This window comes from Zingiber officinale, chromosome 5A (assembly GCF_018446385.1).
Source record: "Zingiber officinale cultivar Zhangliang chromosome 5A, Zo_v1.1, whole genome shotgun sequence".
NCBI classification, from domain to species: Eukaryota; Viridiplantae; Streptophyta; class Magnoliopsida; order Zingiberales; family Zingiberaceae; genus Zingiber; species Zingiber officinale.
The window spans coordinates 26705461-26722594 of record NC_055994.1 but is presented as its reverse complement, the minus strand read 5'-3'; the positions used below and the strand labels follow the sequence as shown (position 1 = coordinate 26722594).

At 35.5% G+C, this 17134-nt stretch overlaps 2 protein-coding genes across 2 annotated transcripts in view; one reads left to right on the top strand and one right to left on the bottom strand.

Annotated features, from left to right (window-relative positions):
• Positions 1 to 1264: 1264 nt before the first annotated feature.
• The window catches only part of LOC121980345 (TOM1-like protein 9), a 35025-nt gene continuing 19155 nt past the window's right edge, over positions 1265 to 17134 (bottom strand). Inside the window, exons 3-10 of the mRNA XM_042532342.1 lie at positions 12432 to 12530; positions 12227 to 12343; positions 11902 to 12062; positions 5829 to 5910; positions 4265 to 4350; positions 3683 to 3856; positions 2796 to 3334; positions 1265 to 2088 (exon numbers count right to left, since the gene is read on the bottom strand). Coding sequence (XP_042388276.1) covers positions 1466 to 2088; positions 2796 to 3334; positions 3683 to 3856; positions 4265 to 4350; positions 5829 to 5910; positions 11902 to 12062; positions 12227 to 12343; positions 12432 to 12530 — 1881 coding nt within the window. The 3' untranslated portion in view covers positions 1265 to 1465. The remainder of the gene's footprint in view (positions 2089 to 2795; positions 3335 to 3682; positions 3857 to 4264; positions 4351 to 5828; positions 5911 to 11901; positions 12063 to 12226; positions 12344 to 12431; positions 12531 to 17134) is intronic.
• LOC121980344 lies at positions 13605 to 16183 on the top strand. Its single transcript, XM_042532341.1, has 3 exons — positions 13605 to 15184; positions 15271 to 15667; positions 15751 to 16183. Exons 1-3 carry the CDS (start codon positions 13668 to 13670, stop codon positions 16102 to 16104), a joined length of 2268 nt encoding a protein of 755 aa, XP_042388275.1. The 5' UTR covers positions 13605 to 13667; the 3' UTR covers positions 16105 to 16183.

Below are 17134 nucleotides of genomic sequence, written 5' to 3'. Positions count from 1 at the left end.
AACTCCAAAATAAAGAAAAATTTTACTTTTGGATTGTTTTCGTTGCAAACTCCATTTGGTGACTTGGGAATCATCATCTAAAAATTCATATATTATCTTAGTTAAGATTTGACTGTTTATAGCTATTAGAATTGTTTAATGGATCTACATTGGTAATGTTTTATCATCTGATTTATATTTAATGTGTCAATATAATTTTGATATTTTTTAAATATAAATATATTAATTAAAAATAAAAAAATTGATCTAAATATTAAAAAATTAAAAATACAAATTCGTTGTGCTATGGTAAATAAATACAAAATTTATTATATAATTTTAAAATTAAAATAAATAAATATATATTAAATTAATATAATTTCATTAAACCTATTTAGATCATTTCATTTATATTTTATAACTAGAAGTTTATTAAAACTATAACCTAAGTTCAAAATTAATTATTATTTTATTTTTTTCTGACATCGCGTGGGTATCCCCATCGTGACCCACGGGCTTACGGGATATCTCTATTGCGATCTCAGTGTCGATAAATATTGGTACCAATCTTGTATCGGAACGGTAAATATTATCCATTTCAGACGGCACGATTTTGAAATTTATCTCAAATCTTTTAAGCTCATTTAATCCTTAGTCTAATAAACACTATTATTATTTATCTGCAATGATAAAATGTCAATTTGTCACCGTACTTCTGCTATCATTGGCAGATTCCTATCCCGCCTTGCTCGCCAATAGCACAGGTGATAGCTTCGCTGCAACTTCGGGCTCGAATACGCTAATCGGCATTCATACACCAAGTTACAGGAGAGAGGAGAAGAGTAAAAACCCGCATGGAAATCATTGAACTAAATTTAATATTTAACACCAAAGGGACGAAAAGACGTATCATTTACCATGAATTACCCTGACGCATGAAAATTTCATCAATGCGAGTCTTATGGTTTATCCTGCAATATAAAAAACCATTTTGTGACTATAATCCGTAATTATTAAGTCACATGATAACAATTTTACACAATGGTACATTGAAACAAGCAAGCACTATACGTGCCCTCGATTTAGACTTTTGCCTTCAAGCTCGGAAATTGGAACAAATCAGATGTGAAATGAATAGGTAATTAGAAATCTTTCTAATCAACCTCAACTCTTGCAAGTTAAACCACAATGGTAACTTGAACCAAGCAAACACTTTACTTATTCAGAAGCTAGTTCCAGAATTACACTCAATCTAGCCGTCAAGCTCAGAGATTGGAACAAATCAGATGTGAAAGCAATAAGTTCTAATATCCTTCTAATCAACCTCGACATTTTTCCCATGAAGATACAAATATATATATCATTGCTAGTAGACGAGACTTAACAAATGTGGAGACGGGAAAATACATTGAAAGAAAGACGCCATAACTGGAACAATTTGTAAAAGGGAAAAAAAAAAAAATAGCTCCGTATGTTTCACAAGCTTTCAACTTTTACTAGCAGTAGGTTTATTTTGCTTTGTTTTGGCCATACTAACAAGATCACCGAAAAGATTATCCTGTGACTTCGATGGTTTGTTCGATTTGTGCACATATGAGGGGGAGGATAAAGGCATCTGGTAGGAAGAAGTCATGCTTGAGTAAGAGTTACTATCCTGCACAGAGAGCCCATACATTCTCTGTGGGAGCTCATTCGGACTGGAATAAGCATATGCAGATCTCGATGGATCATAGTACTGAGCTTCAGGTTGCTGGCTATATCCATATCCTGTTGGCTGAAACCCTTGCATTGTCTGTTGACTCGTACCTACATAACCTCCGAGCATTTGTTGTGGATACATAGGCATCACCTGACTGTTATGCATTGGAGGATAGATGCCTGGAAATTGACCGCTTGGCCCAAATTGAGATTGTAAACCCCCAGGAAGCTGGACACCTAACATATGCTGTGGATGCATCACCCCCATCTGTCCACCTGGCATGGGTTGAGGTTGTACAGCTCCAACTTGCTCAGCTTGGAGTGGTTGAGGCTTCAAGCCAGCTATTTCATTCTGCATTGGTTGTGCTTCCCAGGGTGGCGGGGGAAAAGCCTCGTCTTGTTCAGTTGCAACTGCAATAGAATGAAAGAACAGCCATCTAACTATCCAAGCAAATAAGTGTAGGAAATGTTTCTGTTAATTGTGTTTATAATGTTTAAAACTATGATAAATAATTCTTTTTCAGAACAATTGAAGCTCTCCACAACATTCTTTCTTGGCAAAAAGTACCATCAAGGAATCCTGATTTGGTAGCTCGCGTTAGCCATGCACATGGATGTCCAGTCTTAAAGTTAATGCCTAATAAGACATGTATGCATACTCGTACACACTTGGCACACAACCATTGAGAAATTAATTAATTGATAAAAAAAATTGAGATAAGTGAGATGAGAGTGCGCTAGCCCTTCCAGAGATATAATGACATATATTCACATTTTCATAAGTCACATGTGCATGGACGTATGCCCATGTGTACATCATACATAAATACAATTGTATTGTTTAAGATAAGAATGAAAGTATATTCAACAGGCACAAAACTAGTCATACTTTACTCATTAAACAATTAATAAGGAAAACAAAGACCTTATGCTATGCAAACACTGCAAGAAAGTAAGTGCATTTTCCCATTTTAGCAATTCATCCTTACTCTATTACAGATAGCTGTGTCCAGAAACAAACACAATGAATGGAAAGAAAAGAGAGAGAATAAAATTAATAAAAAAACTGCTAAATAGAAACAAAGAACAGGGAAAAGAAGGATTAAAAATGATCTTACCATGGCCCAGGGTTTCCTGCTGTGGATTGTGCGCTGGAGTAAGTTGACCATTCCATGCATTTGTTGCCTGGTTTAGCTGTACCCCATTATTATAGCTTGCCTGTTCAAATTGGGATGCCACTGAGTTTGGAATACTTCCATTACCAAAGGGCGCTGCATGTGATTGTGATGTTTGCTGGAGTTGCATCTGAAGATTGGATCCAGATCCAGCAGGATATATCTGTTGTGGTGGAAATGCCGAATTTGAATCAAATGAGTTGGTTGGAGGTGTGCTACTGCTAATGTTGGTTGGGGGAAACATGTCTGCAAGAGCTAAAATGTTCTGGTCTGAAGCAGAAATTGTAGCTGGTTGGTCAACAGGAACTAGAGCTAGTAGATCGTCCTTTGCAGGTTTGTTATAGTTGTCACCACTAAGAAGGTCCATATTTGGATCTAATTTAACTGAAGAAGATTTTGGACCATCAGGTTGAGGTGGTGTGGGCGACAATAATTGCTGTAGAGGAGGTTGGTTATTTGCACTCGTGCTTGTAGCTGACAACCTATCCCAGAATGTCAAAAATCAAATAGAAATAAAAAAGAGCATCAAATTATCACAAGTATTATAGGCGTAAGCCAAAAATTACTAAGGTTTCTATGGAAGTTGTTCAAATCTTTCATTAACATCATCTGCTAATTTTGGTGAGTTGAATTTATTTAGCTTTGAGGATAGTAAGAATCTTCAAACTATACTTAGAGATTTCAGATGAGGTGAATTCTTGCAGGAACCTATTGTAAGCAACAGCTGACCTAAAAATTTTGTATAAAAAATTCAAAATTATTATAACATGGGCATGGCTTCAAGACTCAAGAGTAGCAACTACCACCTACAGAAATAAAAAGGTTCTTACCTTTGGACTGAAACTTTGCTAGATGAAGAAGCATTAGCATCTATAAGTGTCTGGAGAGATTTTTGCTGTTTCTCAACAGGAACTGCAATTCCAGCAGCTATAGCATCATGCTTTGCTAGTACTTTCTGTAAATTATCATTCAAAGCAAGTCCTTGGCTAAGTCGCTCCTCATCTCTGTAATAAAGCAAGACTTGGATTATGGCAAAAAAAAAAAAAAAAAAAAACTCTCATGACAAGTGATGAGCAAAACCAGGTAACTTACGAAATAAAATTTTAAATGTAACATCAGATAGAAGATGTTGGTAACTTTAATATGCCATCATCAAGAAACATAATAGAGAGTTGAAAAAATAAAGCAAGGCAGGCAAAGGAAAGAAGAATGATACAAGAAGTTCAAATAATGTGAATTGAATGCGCAAAGTTTTTGCTATTTTTAACTATAAATAGTGATGTAGATACAAATAGAAAACTTCTTAGCCATATAGATCATCACTTTTGCACAAGAAGATGAACTACTACATAACTTCACTAGACTGGATCTTTCAAAAATTTCATAGAAAATGAAAGAAGTAGAGGACTTACGATGTTGTGTTAACAAGATGGACAACTCTCTGTCTATAGGTACGGCATTGACTGACAAGGTCAGTAATTACCTCTTGTTTAAGCCCCTGCATATAAAATCACTCTGGTTAAGAAAATTCAACATTAAATATAAAATTTGCACAGATAGTGTTTATCATAAATAGATTTCTAAAGGTAAAAAAGTATTGTTATCAACTCAATCTGAGACATAAACTTCTAACTCCAGAGAATGCAACTAAGATAATCTATAAACAAAACTCCCTTCAAAAGTGGGAAATCAGTTTTAGTTTTTTATTCCCTTCAAACTGGACATTGGACCAAGATATAAAAACAAAACTTGCACACAATCTAGCTCTTAGATTCTTAAGATTCCTCCAACCCAAATTGGCCTCAATGGTCCAAACTACAAGTAGTGTTTAAATTGGGTTGGAATCTTTCAAACTCATGACTCATTCCTATGCTTCCCCACCGATTCCTAGGTAGAATCTCGAGCATGACAACCTTGACTTAATCAAATATTGGAATAGAGTTGTATTAACATAAACATTTTAAAGTTTAGCATTTGTTAAAATAAACCTTAATTTTTCATGTCATATCGTCTAAGGAACTTTGAACCCTTTCTGAATAAAGACCTTAATTTTTCATGCCAATCTTATAAAAGGTTACTACTTGCAGTACTTATCATCTATATTATACTGTATATATATTCACTGTAGAAATTTTGTAAATTATGTTTTATGATATTAGAATATGTGATAATAATCTAGATATTGGAAATTAATAGATATGTTAATGCTAAATATGATGTTCAAGAAATGTTTATTTTTAATAGTGGTACTAGATAAACCTCACCAATTATATCCAATATGAGTAGATTTGAGAATATATAAGTTTCTTTTCAATTGTAAGAAAGATTTGATGTAACTGTTGAAATGGATGAGAGTAAGATTTTTAAATATCTTAACAAGGAGATATTGACTAAAATATTGTTGAGAGGATTGAAGTGAGCAGTTGAAATGGAGAGGAGCTTCTAGAATTGTATTGTCGAAAATATCTAAGTAGAGATACCATGCTTACAAAGGTTAAAGAGGTGTTAGAAAATATGTAAAACTCAATGCAGCAGATTTGAGAAAGCTATGATTGAAACAAGCTATCATTCAAGAGTGATAGATGTAGCTCGAATAAATAATAAAGTGAAAGAAAATTGATTAACAAAACAACCACATTCAAGGGATTCAAGATAATCAAGGTGTAAAGGGGGAGGAGACCAAAGAAAACTCTAATTTATATAATAATAAAATGTTTGAATGATTTGAATTTTAACTAGTATTACAATCTTGTATCGAACTTAAAGAAGCCATAAGATCCATAAGCCAACCTCAAATGGTTTGTGCAAACATGGTTTGATGACCAACAACGGTGATGACACTGTTAAATTTCAGGATCTGTGACTAGGTAGGATCTTGATGACAATGTTGCTCTCACATTCTACAACTATGCCAAAATTAGAAGTACTATTTGAATGGGTAAAAGAAACAACATCAAGTCTCAAAGCAAACCATACCTCTTTATTTCTAGGATCTATAGCATTTAACATGTCAGCAAGAACATCTACAATACCACCAGCATTCTGAATTTCAGTGAGGCTGCAAAATTGAATGGAATTATCAGTACATGTGAGCCAAAATGCTACTCTTCAAGTGTGTAGTAATCTAGTATAGCATGAAAAACCATGGATTTTCTAGGATCTAAAGAATTTAGCATCTCAGCAAGAACATCTATACCACCAACATTCTGAATTTCAGTGAAGATGCAAAATTGAATGGAATTATCAATACATGTGAGCAAGGTTTAAAATCTCGATCCGTGTCGAGATTTCGGTTCCAAACCGCAACGATATCGTATCGTGCCGATGCTATTTCAATATATATATATATATATATATATATATATATATAAAAGGGCAGTAGGGTGCACGAAGCTCCCGCCATGCGGGGTCCCGGGGAAGAATCCATTGTACGCAGCCTTACTCTGCTTTTTGCAAGAGGTTGTTTCCAGGATTCGAACCCGTAACCTTTTGGTCACATGGCAACAACTTTACCGTTGCGCCAAGGCTCCCCTTTTTATATATATATATATATTATTTTTATTTTTTAACAATTAAATTTTTAAAATTATTTTAAATATTTTTATAAAATTTTAATCTATTTTTAATTTATAAAAATTATTTTAAATTATATAACTATATATTATTTTTACTTTATTTTTTATATTTTAAATAAAAATTATAAAATTATATATTATAATTATATTTATTAATTAAAGTTTATTTAATTAATTTTTAATTTATATAATATATAATTATAATTTATATAATAATTAATTAGAAATTCTATATATAATTTAATGATTTAATAAAATCCAACTTTTTCTCTCATCGCGATTCCGCTTCTTCCCTGCTGCTCTCATCGTGATTCCCTGCTCCCCCTTGCCTGCCGCCATCGCCTTACTGTCGCCTCGCCGTCACCGCCTCGCAGTCGCCTCAGCTTCGCTGTCGCCTCGCCCTAAACCCTAATCTTTCGCCAATGCTTCCTTTTGGGTAAGTCGTAATCTTGATTCCTTCTTCCATCTGTTGCAAACGCGTGACGCACGCGATGATGCACGTGAAATTGTTGCACGTGCTGTGCCGGTCCGGTGTCGGAACGGTAACCGTTTCGGGCAACACAGCTCGAGATTCCATTCCCTGCATGTGAGCCAAAATGATCCTCTTCAAGTTAGTAGTAATCTAGTATAGCATGAAAAACTATGGATATAAAGTGTGAATAGAGGAAACTAATGCAACTGAAATTTTCAAATCCAAATTAAATTTGTTTTTAATTTCAAAGTTGTCAAAGTTACTTAAATTTTTAGTGTGATATAAAAAAAATTATACCTTGTTTAGAAAAAGTTTGTTACAGTTTAGATAGGAGTAACTAAGTTATTAGTTTACAAAAGAATAAATCTTATCGTCAATATATAAAAGGAGTTAGGAATATCTTATCTCTTATTTTTTCTGTTAAATAGTCATCCTTTTATTGATTAATTCTTTCCTAATGTTCTATGTGCTTTAAGAGTTCAAATTGGTGCTATGTTAAATTCACAATTGAATGTTTAATACTTCCATTTCCCCCCATGTGTTCTTCACCATTCCACGTCCATCTGCCACCTCTTTTGTGCCACCACACTGCTCATCCATTGATGAAGCCTTCATTGCCTTGCCTGATCAAACAATTCCACCCATCTACCATCTCCACGCCGCATCTTCATTGACAATCCTGCCTGACCAAGGAAAGGATCTATCCATAGGAAGCTAGCTATCCACAGGAAATAAAAAAGAAAAAGCCATAGGCACGTTCGTTGAAGGAACAGATCTGGTCCAATTTGCTAATTAATAGAACATGTTCAGTTTAATTAAAATAAGGGATCTAGGCATTTGGTACAAAATTGAGGGAATTGAAGCAAAAAGTGATATCGCGCATCCCAAGTGGCCCAGTATCGCCGGCCCCACAACAAGATACAGACAGGTAAATCACGAGAGGCATTTTGCCCTATACCAGCGGCCTTTTCATGGGAGAGGTCACACACTCAACGAGGTATTTTGCACCCACTGGGAATTAAGCCCAAGACCTAATAGAGCAAACACCCATGCATATACCAACTACGTCAACCCGCGGGGGCTATAAAATTGAGGGAATGAGATTAATTCAAGTGGAGGCATACACTATTTGGATTTGGTCCAAGACATATTGCAAAATAAGCAATCCAGATCACTACAACACTATTGCAACAAAAAATTTGCTAGATTAGAGATTCCAACTTGGGGCAACCTCATCATCTCATTAATCATCTTTTATTTGTTTATCTAGTTGATAAATTTACATCTCTTACATTAAATTTGTTTTTTTTCATAAATGTTTGTGTATGATCGTATATTATTCTTAAAAGCACAAAGTTTCATTCATGTAGATAGTTTGTTATTTACTCACATGTTAGTTTTTGTCCCTGTTACTCAGTATCTTTCTGCATTGTATTTTATTTATCACATTGCTTTACTTTATAATCATCATTCCCGGCAAAGTTGTAGAAGCTGGTAGAGAAGAGCCAATATATTTCCATGAGAATGAGTGAGAATCACAATCAATATAGCCTAAGCATGACACTGTTACTTTTGATGGAAAAGGAAACCCTAGAAAATTTAAAGATTGGTTAGTTGACAGTAAGGAATATTTTCGTCCTTATAAGATGGCCTTTACTAAACGAGCACGATTTACCAACAACAAACTGTAGAAGTTGGTAGAGAATTTTAGCAAAATGTTTAAAACCCATTACATGATAGACACAAAACCATCATATATTGACATAAAATGAAAAAATAATATTAAAAAATATGTCCCTTCATAATTTAATAGAGCCCAAAATCAAAATCAAAGATGTTATCAAAAGCCTCTAGTTCACTTAATATCAAAGAACTTCTAATTAAAATAAAAGAGTTGAAATCTGGGGGGAAAAAAACTTTGTTAATTTTACCCTAAAAATGTATGATAAATTAACTTTAAGGAACTTCTCTAATAACTTGAATAAAGAAAAAATTGTTAGTAACTTAGTATGACTTAGATTTGGGCTCACAAGTTATATATCGTTCAGAAGCCACATATCATGAATTAAGAATGGACAACATCAATTTTAAAATTGGAAAATCAATTAAAAATCCTATAAGTATGTGTATTTTGTCCAGTTATTCATCACTTAAAAGATTGTCTTAGTTTCTTTATTTACTAGCCACCTTACAAAGAGTTCTAATGAGAAGTAACAAGAGACGTGTGTCCATACTAGGAATAAAATTATATTAAAAATAATTACTATAAAATAACTAGTAATATGATAAATTCTCATCTTGCAATATAAATCCAATTTATCTCATATCATATGCTTTTGAAGCTACATTGAGATGAAATTTCATTATAAAGCTAGTTTATTTAACATGTCATTTATTTAACTAACTAATTAAATGCCAATTTATTTAAACACTAATTCAATTTTAAAATTGAAGAATGTGTAGATTTCTGGGAGAAATTTGAACCTCCTTTAAATGCTGGCTTTATTAAAGATAGCGTTTATTTGTATTCATCCTCAATATTTTCACTTTTACACCCAAAGATTACTATGAAAATGTGGTCATCATCTTCATGCTATGAAAAGTTAATGCACTTTCCTATCCATTGGTAGGGGCGACCAAAAATAAAGGAGAAATCAATCATTGAAAAGGTCACCCGAGAAAGCATAATAAGAGATCATGCTCAACAAACTTGGAAAGGTCATTTATACTTTTTGCATGAAATTGGCAATGGGAAAAAGTGTTAACATCTCACCTGAGTCAAGTTCTCCTTGGTTGGAGAAAAATCACTTTTCAAATCTCATTTAAATTTATTCAAAGTTTCAGAACTATCTAAATTGTTTAAATATTCTGTAGATAATTTTTTTTAAAGAATTTGAAAAAGTTGTTTAGAGTTTTTACAAAAAGTTTGTTAGAGTTTTATTAGGAATGAACTAAGATATTATTTCACAAAGAACAAGTCATATTATCACTCTATAAAAGTGCTTAAGAGTATTTTCCTTGTTCAATTATTTGTAGAAGTTCTGTATGTGAGATAATTATCTTGTGCTTCATCAATTTTATCCTGATTTAATTTGATCAAATGTTGCATCAATTTGATATAAAAGCACTCTTGTGTAGGGATGACAATGGGTCGGATTTGGATCGGATTCCATATCCTTCATCCTCGTCCCTATTTTTTATATCCATCCACATCCCCATACCCGTCGGAGGATCGGATATCCATACCTTACCCATATATCCTATTACCATCTATACTTTTGTCTAACGTACAATGGGTGTAATATCAAATGGTAGGTTTGATTGCTATCTTATAGCTTTTTCCTTTTTAGATAGTGAGATTTTAAGAAATTGATTTGACATGGCACCAACTGATCATGCAAGTGAAATCATTTATGTAAATTTTCATAGAAGAACCTGTCTTTTATATATATATATATATATATATATATATATATATAGAATGATAGAAACTTAGGAAATACTGCAGACACCAGTTTTTCTGAAACATTTCATATTAGTGGTTCTGATAAAAGAAATATTTTTTAATAGATGTAAGTAATATAGAAGTGTGGTTGAAATCTGAAAAATCAGAGAAAAGAAAGATGAATAATTTAATCGAATATTCAGATCAGATATGGGAAAGATTCTATCAGATCCGCCTCCATATCCGAATCTGAAAATTTCCATACCTGATTACCCGATTATTTAATTTGTTCCAAAAAATCCCTTCATACCCTCCTCCATTCGAGTCAGGTATCGGATCCTCCATCCGGTTCGGAGGAAATTGTCATCCCTACTCTTATGCTACATCAAAAACAATAATCCAACAAGTCTAGTGGTTGAAACACTACAATCTATAACTACCTGCAACTCATACACTCGTTAATATTCTCCTAGGTACTGACTGTGTCATATAATTGGAATAAATGACTTCTATCATAGCTTAATCCCATAGCTCAACCTAAAGAGTAGAAAAGTTCAGGATAACAATTTGGAGCTCACTCATACTGGAGCCATCACCAAAGAAGACCAGAATCAAGAAAACAGGAATTGCTGGGTAAAGAGTGAATAAAGAGATGATCAGCAGGAAAAAAAAAACATGAGAATTATCAGTGTGTTTCAATATATTATGCCAATGCTACTTCTTGACAGCCTTATCATTATCTAAGATGATACCAATTCCATTTTTAATTTGAACTTTCACAATGAACACAAATTTAAAGCCTATATATTGCATATTTCTTCTCATTATTTCTCTCCAACTCATTTTGCTCCTGTAAACTTATTATGTTTAATATTCTCCTAATTATCACGAATATCAGTACAAGATTGGCCCACAAAAATATGAGAATCTTTTGCTAGTTTTCATTGCAATCCAAGCGTTGAAGATGGATCACTTCTGGCACCTAACTCCTGAGCCCATCCTTTGCATATCGAGATACTCAAATGGTAAATACCCCTCTTGTCTCATAGGAGTGATGATCTCACCTCAACAAATCTGGTTAAGATCATAGGCTTACATTTATACTGTTGGCTGTAAACGCCAACATAAAGCCCAATCTTTATTACTTAGTACCACCATCAGTACTTTCCAAATTTTCATATTAGCTGACATACACAATAAATATAAGAAATGAATGTGTTGGAAAAAAAATGAAAATGAAACAGATAAAGAGTGAATGAAGAACTTTTTGTTAAAAAAGTACAATGGAAATTGTATATTTCATGCTAATGAACTAAAAATTTGTCTTCAATAACAGGTATTAACCATAGCCCCTACAGGGCAAGGCATCCCAAAAGCCATACTTTCTTATAACTTAAATGTTTTGATGTCCCAGGCTTACTAAAATAGCCCTTTCCCTTGAATAGACACAATACTACTAGACAAGGTAAGCCATCAAAGTGAAAAACAAAAAAGAAAGTAGCTAACAAGGAATATATACTCAACAACAAAGAAAATTATGAGAACATAATTAAGTACCTCAAAGCAGGAAATTCAGATGCAACTGAAGACTCAGGTGGTTCAGTTTGATAACCAGGGCTTCGCATGGATGGAGGATAAGTTCGCAGAGGTTGTGTCTGTGGAGGAGTAAAGATAGGTGGAGACGTTTCTGTTCTCGGAGGGAAAACAGCACCACCTCTCTGAGCAAAACATAAGAAGTTAAAGAAAAGAAAGTTATTGGCAAACATGATCATTGTCTACCAAAACTTTAACTAGTTCACATCTTTAAACATTTTTTTGATAAATAACATCTGTAATAGCAACAAGCTATCTTTAAGGCAGCTTAAAAAATACAAAAGCATACCAACAGTTCCTGATAGGCTGCAAAATATTGTGGATATCTTGCCCGAGGGCCACCAAAAGCTTCTTGCCATGTATCTATTAATATGAGTACTTTTTCCTTAACATGAAAATCAGATTGCTGTATGAAAAAAGACCAAGGAAACAAGATTCAGTCTTATCAGCAAGTATAGAAAATAGTGATGCATCTGAATGAGAGAAACAAGAACCTTCTTTTTGACAATCTTGACCATCTCATGCAATATATCCTTCTCAGCAACATGCATGTGCACGATGTCACCACAATTTTTAATGATTGTTTCTAAAAGCTGAAAAAAAAATTAGTTGGAATTTAGATAAGAAAAACAAGGGTATATCAGAATCATATTAAATCAGACAAAAGAAACCTTTATCAGAGTTGAGCAAGACCTTTTTTTCATGGCAAAAGGGATACTTAAACATGATAGCCTGTTATCCTAGTTGTCATATGAGATCGCCAATAACCACAAGCCAATGTTGTCAAAATCGCGAGTCGGAACGTAGAATCGCACGATTCTACGCATTTTTGGTGGCCTTCCGCGTTGCGTGCCCAGGCGGAAGCGGAATCTGGTGGAATCGTGCAGAATCGCGTGGAAGCGTAGCGGAAATCGTAGACTCGTAAGAGTCCAGCGATTCTAGGCGAAATGTCCGCTGGTTTTCCAAGACCAGAAGGTCGATCGCAGCGATCGATCAAACACGGGTCCAAGAAACCCCGCTCCAAATAACACGTGCGTTTCTCCTTCAGAAAAATAGGGAGATCGATCTGTGGACCGATCCACCTATGGCCTGATCGGTCCACAGACCGATCTGCAAGGGCCGATCGGCCTAGGGGCTGATCGGTCCCCAGACCGGCCCCTAGGCCGATCAGCCCTTGCAGATCGGTCTTGCAGATCGGTCTGTGGACCGATCAGGCCCTAGGCTGATCGGTCCCCAGACCAATCAGCAAGGGCCGATCCCTGATTTCCGCCTTCGTCACGTGTTTCTCACGAGTCGGTTGTCGTTTTCTGCGTGGGACAGAGGGACAGGGAGAGTTTCGAGACAGAAGATTTGATCTCAAGAAACCCTAACTTTCCTAAGTCGCGTCGCGAGCCATTGTCGCCGCAACTGCTGTGCTTCGTTCTTCTTCAGCAACCATCGTCTCCTTCACGTACGCGTCTGTCTCTTCCTCCCTGTGCGTCCGGTGTGCGTCGACCGACACTGTGACTGACTTCGATTAAAGGTACGCCATCATCCGCCTCTGTCCCTTCTCCATCTATCTCATCTGTGGGTCTCTGTTCTTTACTTCTTTGGCCGTCTCTGTCCTGTCTGCATCTCTGAAGGCTGTTGGCCACGTCTGTGGTTCGCGAGCTGCTGTTGCAGAGTTGCAGTGCCGTTGGTGAAGCTGAAGCTGCGTGGTGGTGTTCTTGTTCTTCTTTAATTTCACAAAAATGAGTAGAGAAGCTAGTGTTGGTGGGTCTGGTGAAGCAAGCTCCAATAGTGGTGCAGCCATTCCAAGCGTAGCTTCCACAACTAGTGGAACTTCATATTCCAAAAGATTGGCAGTGAATGCTCCTGGAAATAGATCTGATCCAGGTTGGAAACATGGAATTGCAGTTGATGAAAATCCAAAGAAAGTGCAATGCAAATACTGTCAAAAGGTGATAAATGGAGGGATTTATAGACTCAAGCATCATTTGGCAGGAACACAAAAGGATGTTGGAGCATGCAAGGCTGTTAGTGATGATGTAAGGAAGGAAATGTGGAAAATTGTATCCTCATTGCAAGAAAATTCAATAAAGAGGGCAAAGGAGATTGAAGGAAGATCAAGTGATTCAAGTCCTCTTGGCCAATATGAAGATGAGGAGGTGGAGGGTGCAAAAAGACAAAGGCGAGAAATTGCAAAGAATCCTGCTGATCTATTCAAGAAAAGGGGTGTGAGTAGTCAAACTACCATCAATGGCATTTTCAAGAAGAATTTGAGGGAGGAAGCTTGCCAAGGGATTGCCTCTTTTTTCTACAATAATGCTATACCTTTTCATGTGGCAAAAAGTGATGAATTCAAGAAGATGCTAGACTTGGTTGCAAGACATGGTATTGGCTTTAAGCCTCCATCCTACCATGAGATTAGAGTCAAGTATTTGAAACAACAAGTTGATTGCACCAAAGAAGTTATAGAGCAGCACAAAGCATTTTGGAAGAAAATGGGATGCACAATTATGACTGATGGGTGGACAGATAAGAGGAGGAGGACTATATTAAACTTCTTGGTTAATAGTCCTATGGGAACCATTTTTTTGAAGTCAATTGATGCATCTGATATATCTAAAACAGCTGACAAGATTTTCAAGTTGATGGATGAAATTGTTGAAGAAGTTGGTGAAGAGAATGTAGTGCAAATTGTCACAGACAATGCAGCAAACTACAAAGCAGCCGGGGAGATGTTGATGGGGAAGAGAAAGAGGCTATATTGGACGCCTTGTGCAGCTCATTGCATCGATTTAATGTTGGAGGATTTTGAAAAAAAGATACCAATACATAAAGAGACAATTGCACGAGGTAAAAAGATCACAACTTACATCTATTCAAGGACTGCGCTTATTTCTCTATTGCATCATTTTACCAAAGAAAAGGATTTGATTAGACCAGCCACTACCCGTTTTGCCACATCTTACTTGACTTTGGGTTGCTTGAATGACAATAAGGGAGCATTGATTAGAATGTTTACATCCAAAGAATGGAAATCTAGTCAATTTGCAAAGACTAAAGATGGAAAGGTTATTGAAAATGTGGTAATGGATAAGGACTTCTGGAAAAGCATTATTACATGCTTGAGGAGTGCTTATCCTTTGATCAAAGTCCTTCGTTTGGTAGACTCAGATGAGAAGCCTGCCATGGGGTTCATTTATGAGGAAATGGACAGGGCCAAAGAAAAGATACAAGCTGCCTTTAATGGTATTAAGAAAAGGTAACTTAATTTATTACTAATTATTAAATACTCGTATAAATTTATAATTTCTTGGAAACTAATTCAAATTTTTTCTCACTCTTTAGTTACTTGCCTCTATGGGAAATTATAGATGCAAGATGGGATAATCAACTACATCGGCCTTTGCATGCTGCGGGCTATTACCTTAACCCTCAATTTCATTACAGTCCTAATTTTAAAGCTGACTTTGAAGTGAAAAGAGGAATATATGATTGTCTACAAAGGATGGTTGAAAGTATGGAAGAAGTAAAGAAGATTGATGCTCAACTGGAAGACTTCAAATATCGAAAGAAATTCTTTGGTAGTGCAGTAGCCACTTGTGGAATTGAAACCAAAACTCCAGCACAATGGTGGGAATCATATGGTTATGAACATCCTGAGTTGCAAAAGTTTGCTATTCGTGTTTTGAGCTTGACATGCAGCTCATCTGGCTGTGAGAGGAATTGGAGTGCATTTGAGATGGTATTGCATTTCATTCTTGAATGAAATTACCTAGTTGTATGTGATTATATGAGTATGTGTTAATTGATTTTGTTATTATTTAGGTCCACACTAAGAGAAGAAATCGTTTGAAGGCAAAAACGATGAATGATGTAGTCTTTGTGATGGCTAATTCAAAATTAGCCAAGAAGAAGGAATTGAGGAAAGTCAATGACTATAGCATTGATGACCTAGCTTCTGATGATGATTGGATTGTGGATGATAGTGAAAATTTAGATTTGGATGCTTCAAATGAAGATTTGGTTCCAGTTGAAGAAGGACCTAGTAGTGGAGCACCTCATGATGATTTGGAGCTGCCTAGTTATGATGATGATGAAGTTGAAGAAGGTGGAGATGCCATGGAGGATGCTGGAGATGAAGAACACATGGAGGATGATTATGAATTCATGAATTTATGAAGTTTAGACTTTAGAACTTGACTATTATTTTTCATGTTGTAGACTTATATGTTATCTAAAATTTGTGACTTATGACTTATTTTATGTGTGGATTGTAGAAGACCTTATAAATGTTTAGTTTAATCAAATGTTTAATGTGTTTTTGAGGTTATTAATCTTATCTATGTTATTTTCTATGAGTATATATATGTTTATATATATTTTACATTTTGGTAGAAACTTACGATTCGTGTTACGATACTACGAGTTTACGATTCTACAACTCCCTTCCGTTTCAACGTAGAATCTCGATTTTGACAACCTTGCCACAAGCCAAACATTGATAAGGTATGCACTGGCATTTCCATCACAAGCAACTTCACTTTGTGCATGTCAATATCATGATATGCTCTAACATGTAACGTCCAGCATATTAATGCTTGGATTAGTGATGTCATTTAAAGAGCCATCAGAAACATAGGCTGCCCTGTGGTAGTAGCAACACCAATTATGACAACCCAGAAAAAAACAAGTCTCTCTATCTTGGTAGATAGGTCTAAGGTTTCTTGAACTGTATGCCTTACCAAGAGAGTGGCCTCCTGAGTGGGATTCTCTCTAAGGTTTCTTGAGAACAAATCTCTTGAGTGAGAATCTCCTTAAACAACATATACCATAGAACCTAATCGCCTGAGGGAAAGGAAAGCTCAAGGGTCTTGGAGAAAAAGATGGATAAGATAGTATGGCTCTTTGCTAGTAGTGAAATGAGACACAGAATTTTTTTCCCCAGGAGATGGATAGGACAACATGACCCTTCACTAGAAGTACCACACTGAGAACGTAATGCTTTACCTCTTGTGGTTTTAGGTCTTTAATGGAGAAGATGATGTGCTTAAAGAAGGAACAAAGAGATCCAAAGCAATGTCAAAATGCAAGAAGTGGCCTGGGAGGTCACGGTAAAAGAGGATAAGAACAAGGGGAAGCTTAAGGAAGAAGAATGACCAAGGACTCCCTCACTGTGCAACCTGAAGAAGAGTGCAGAGGTTGTCTTGCC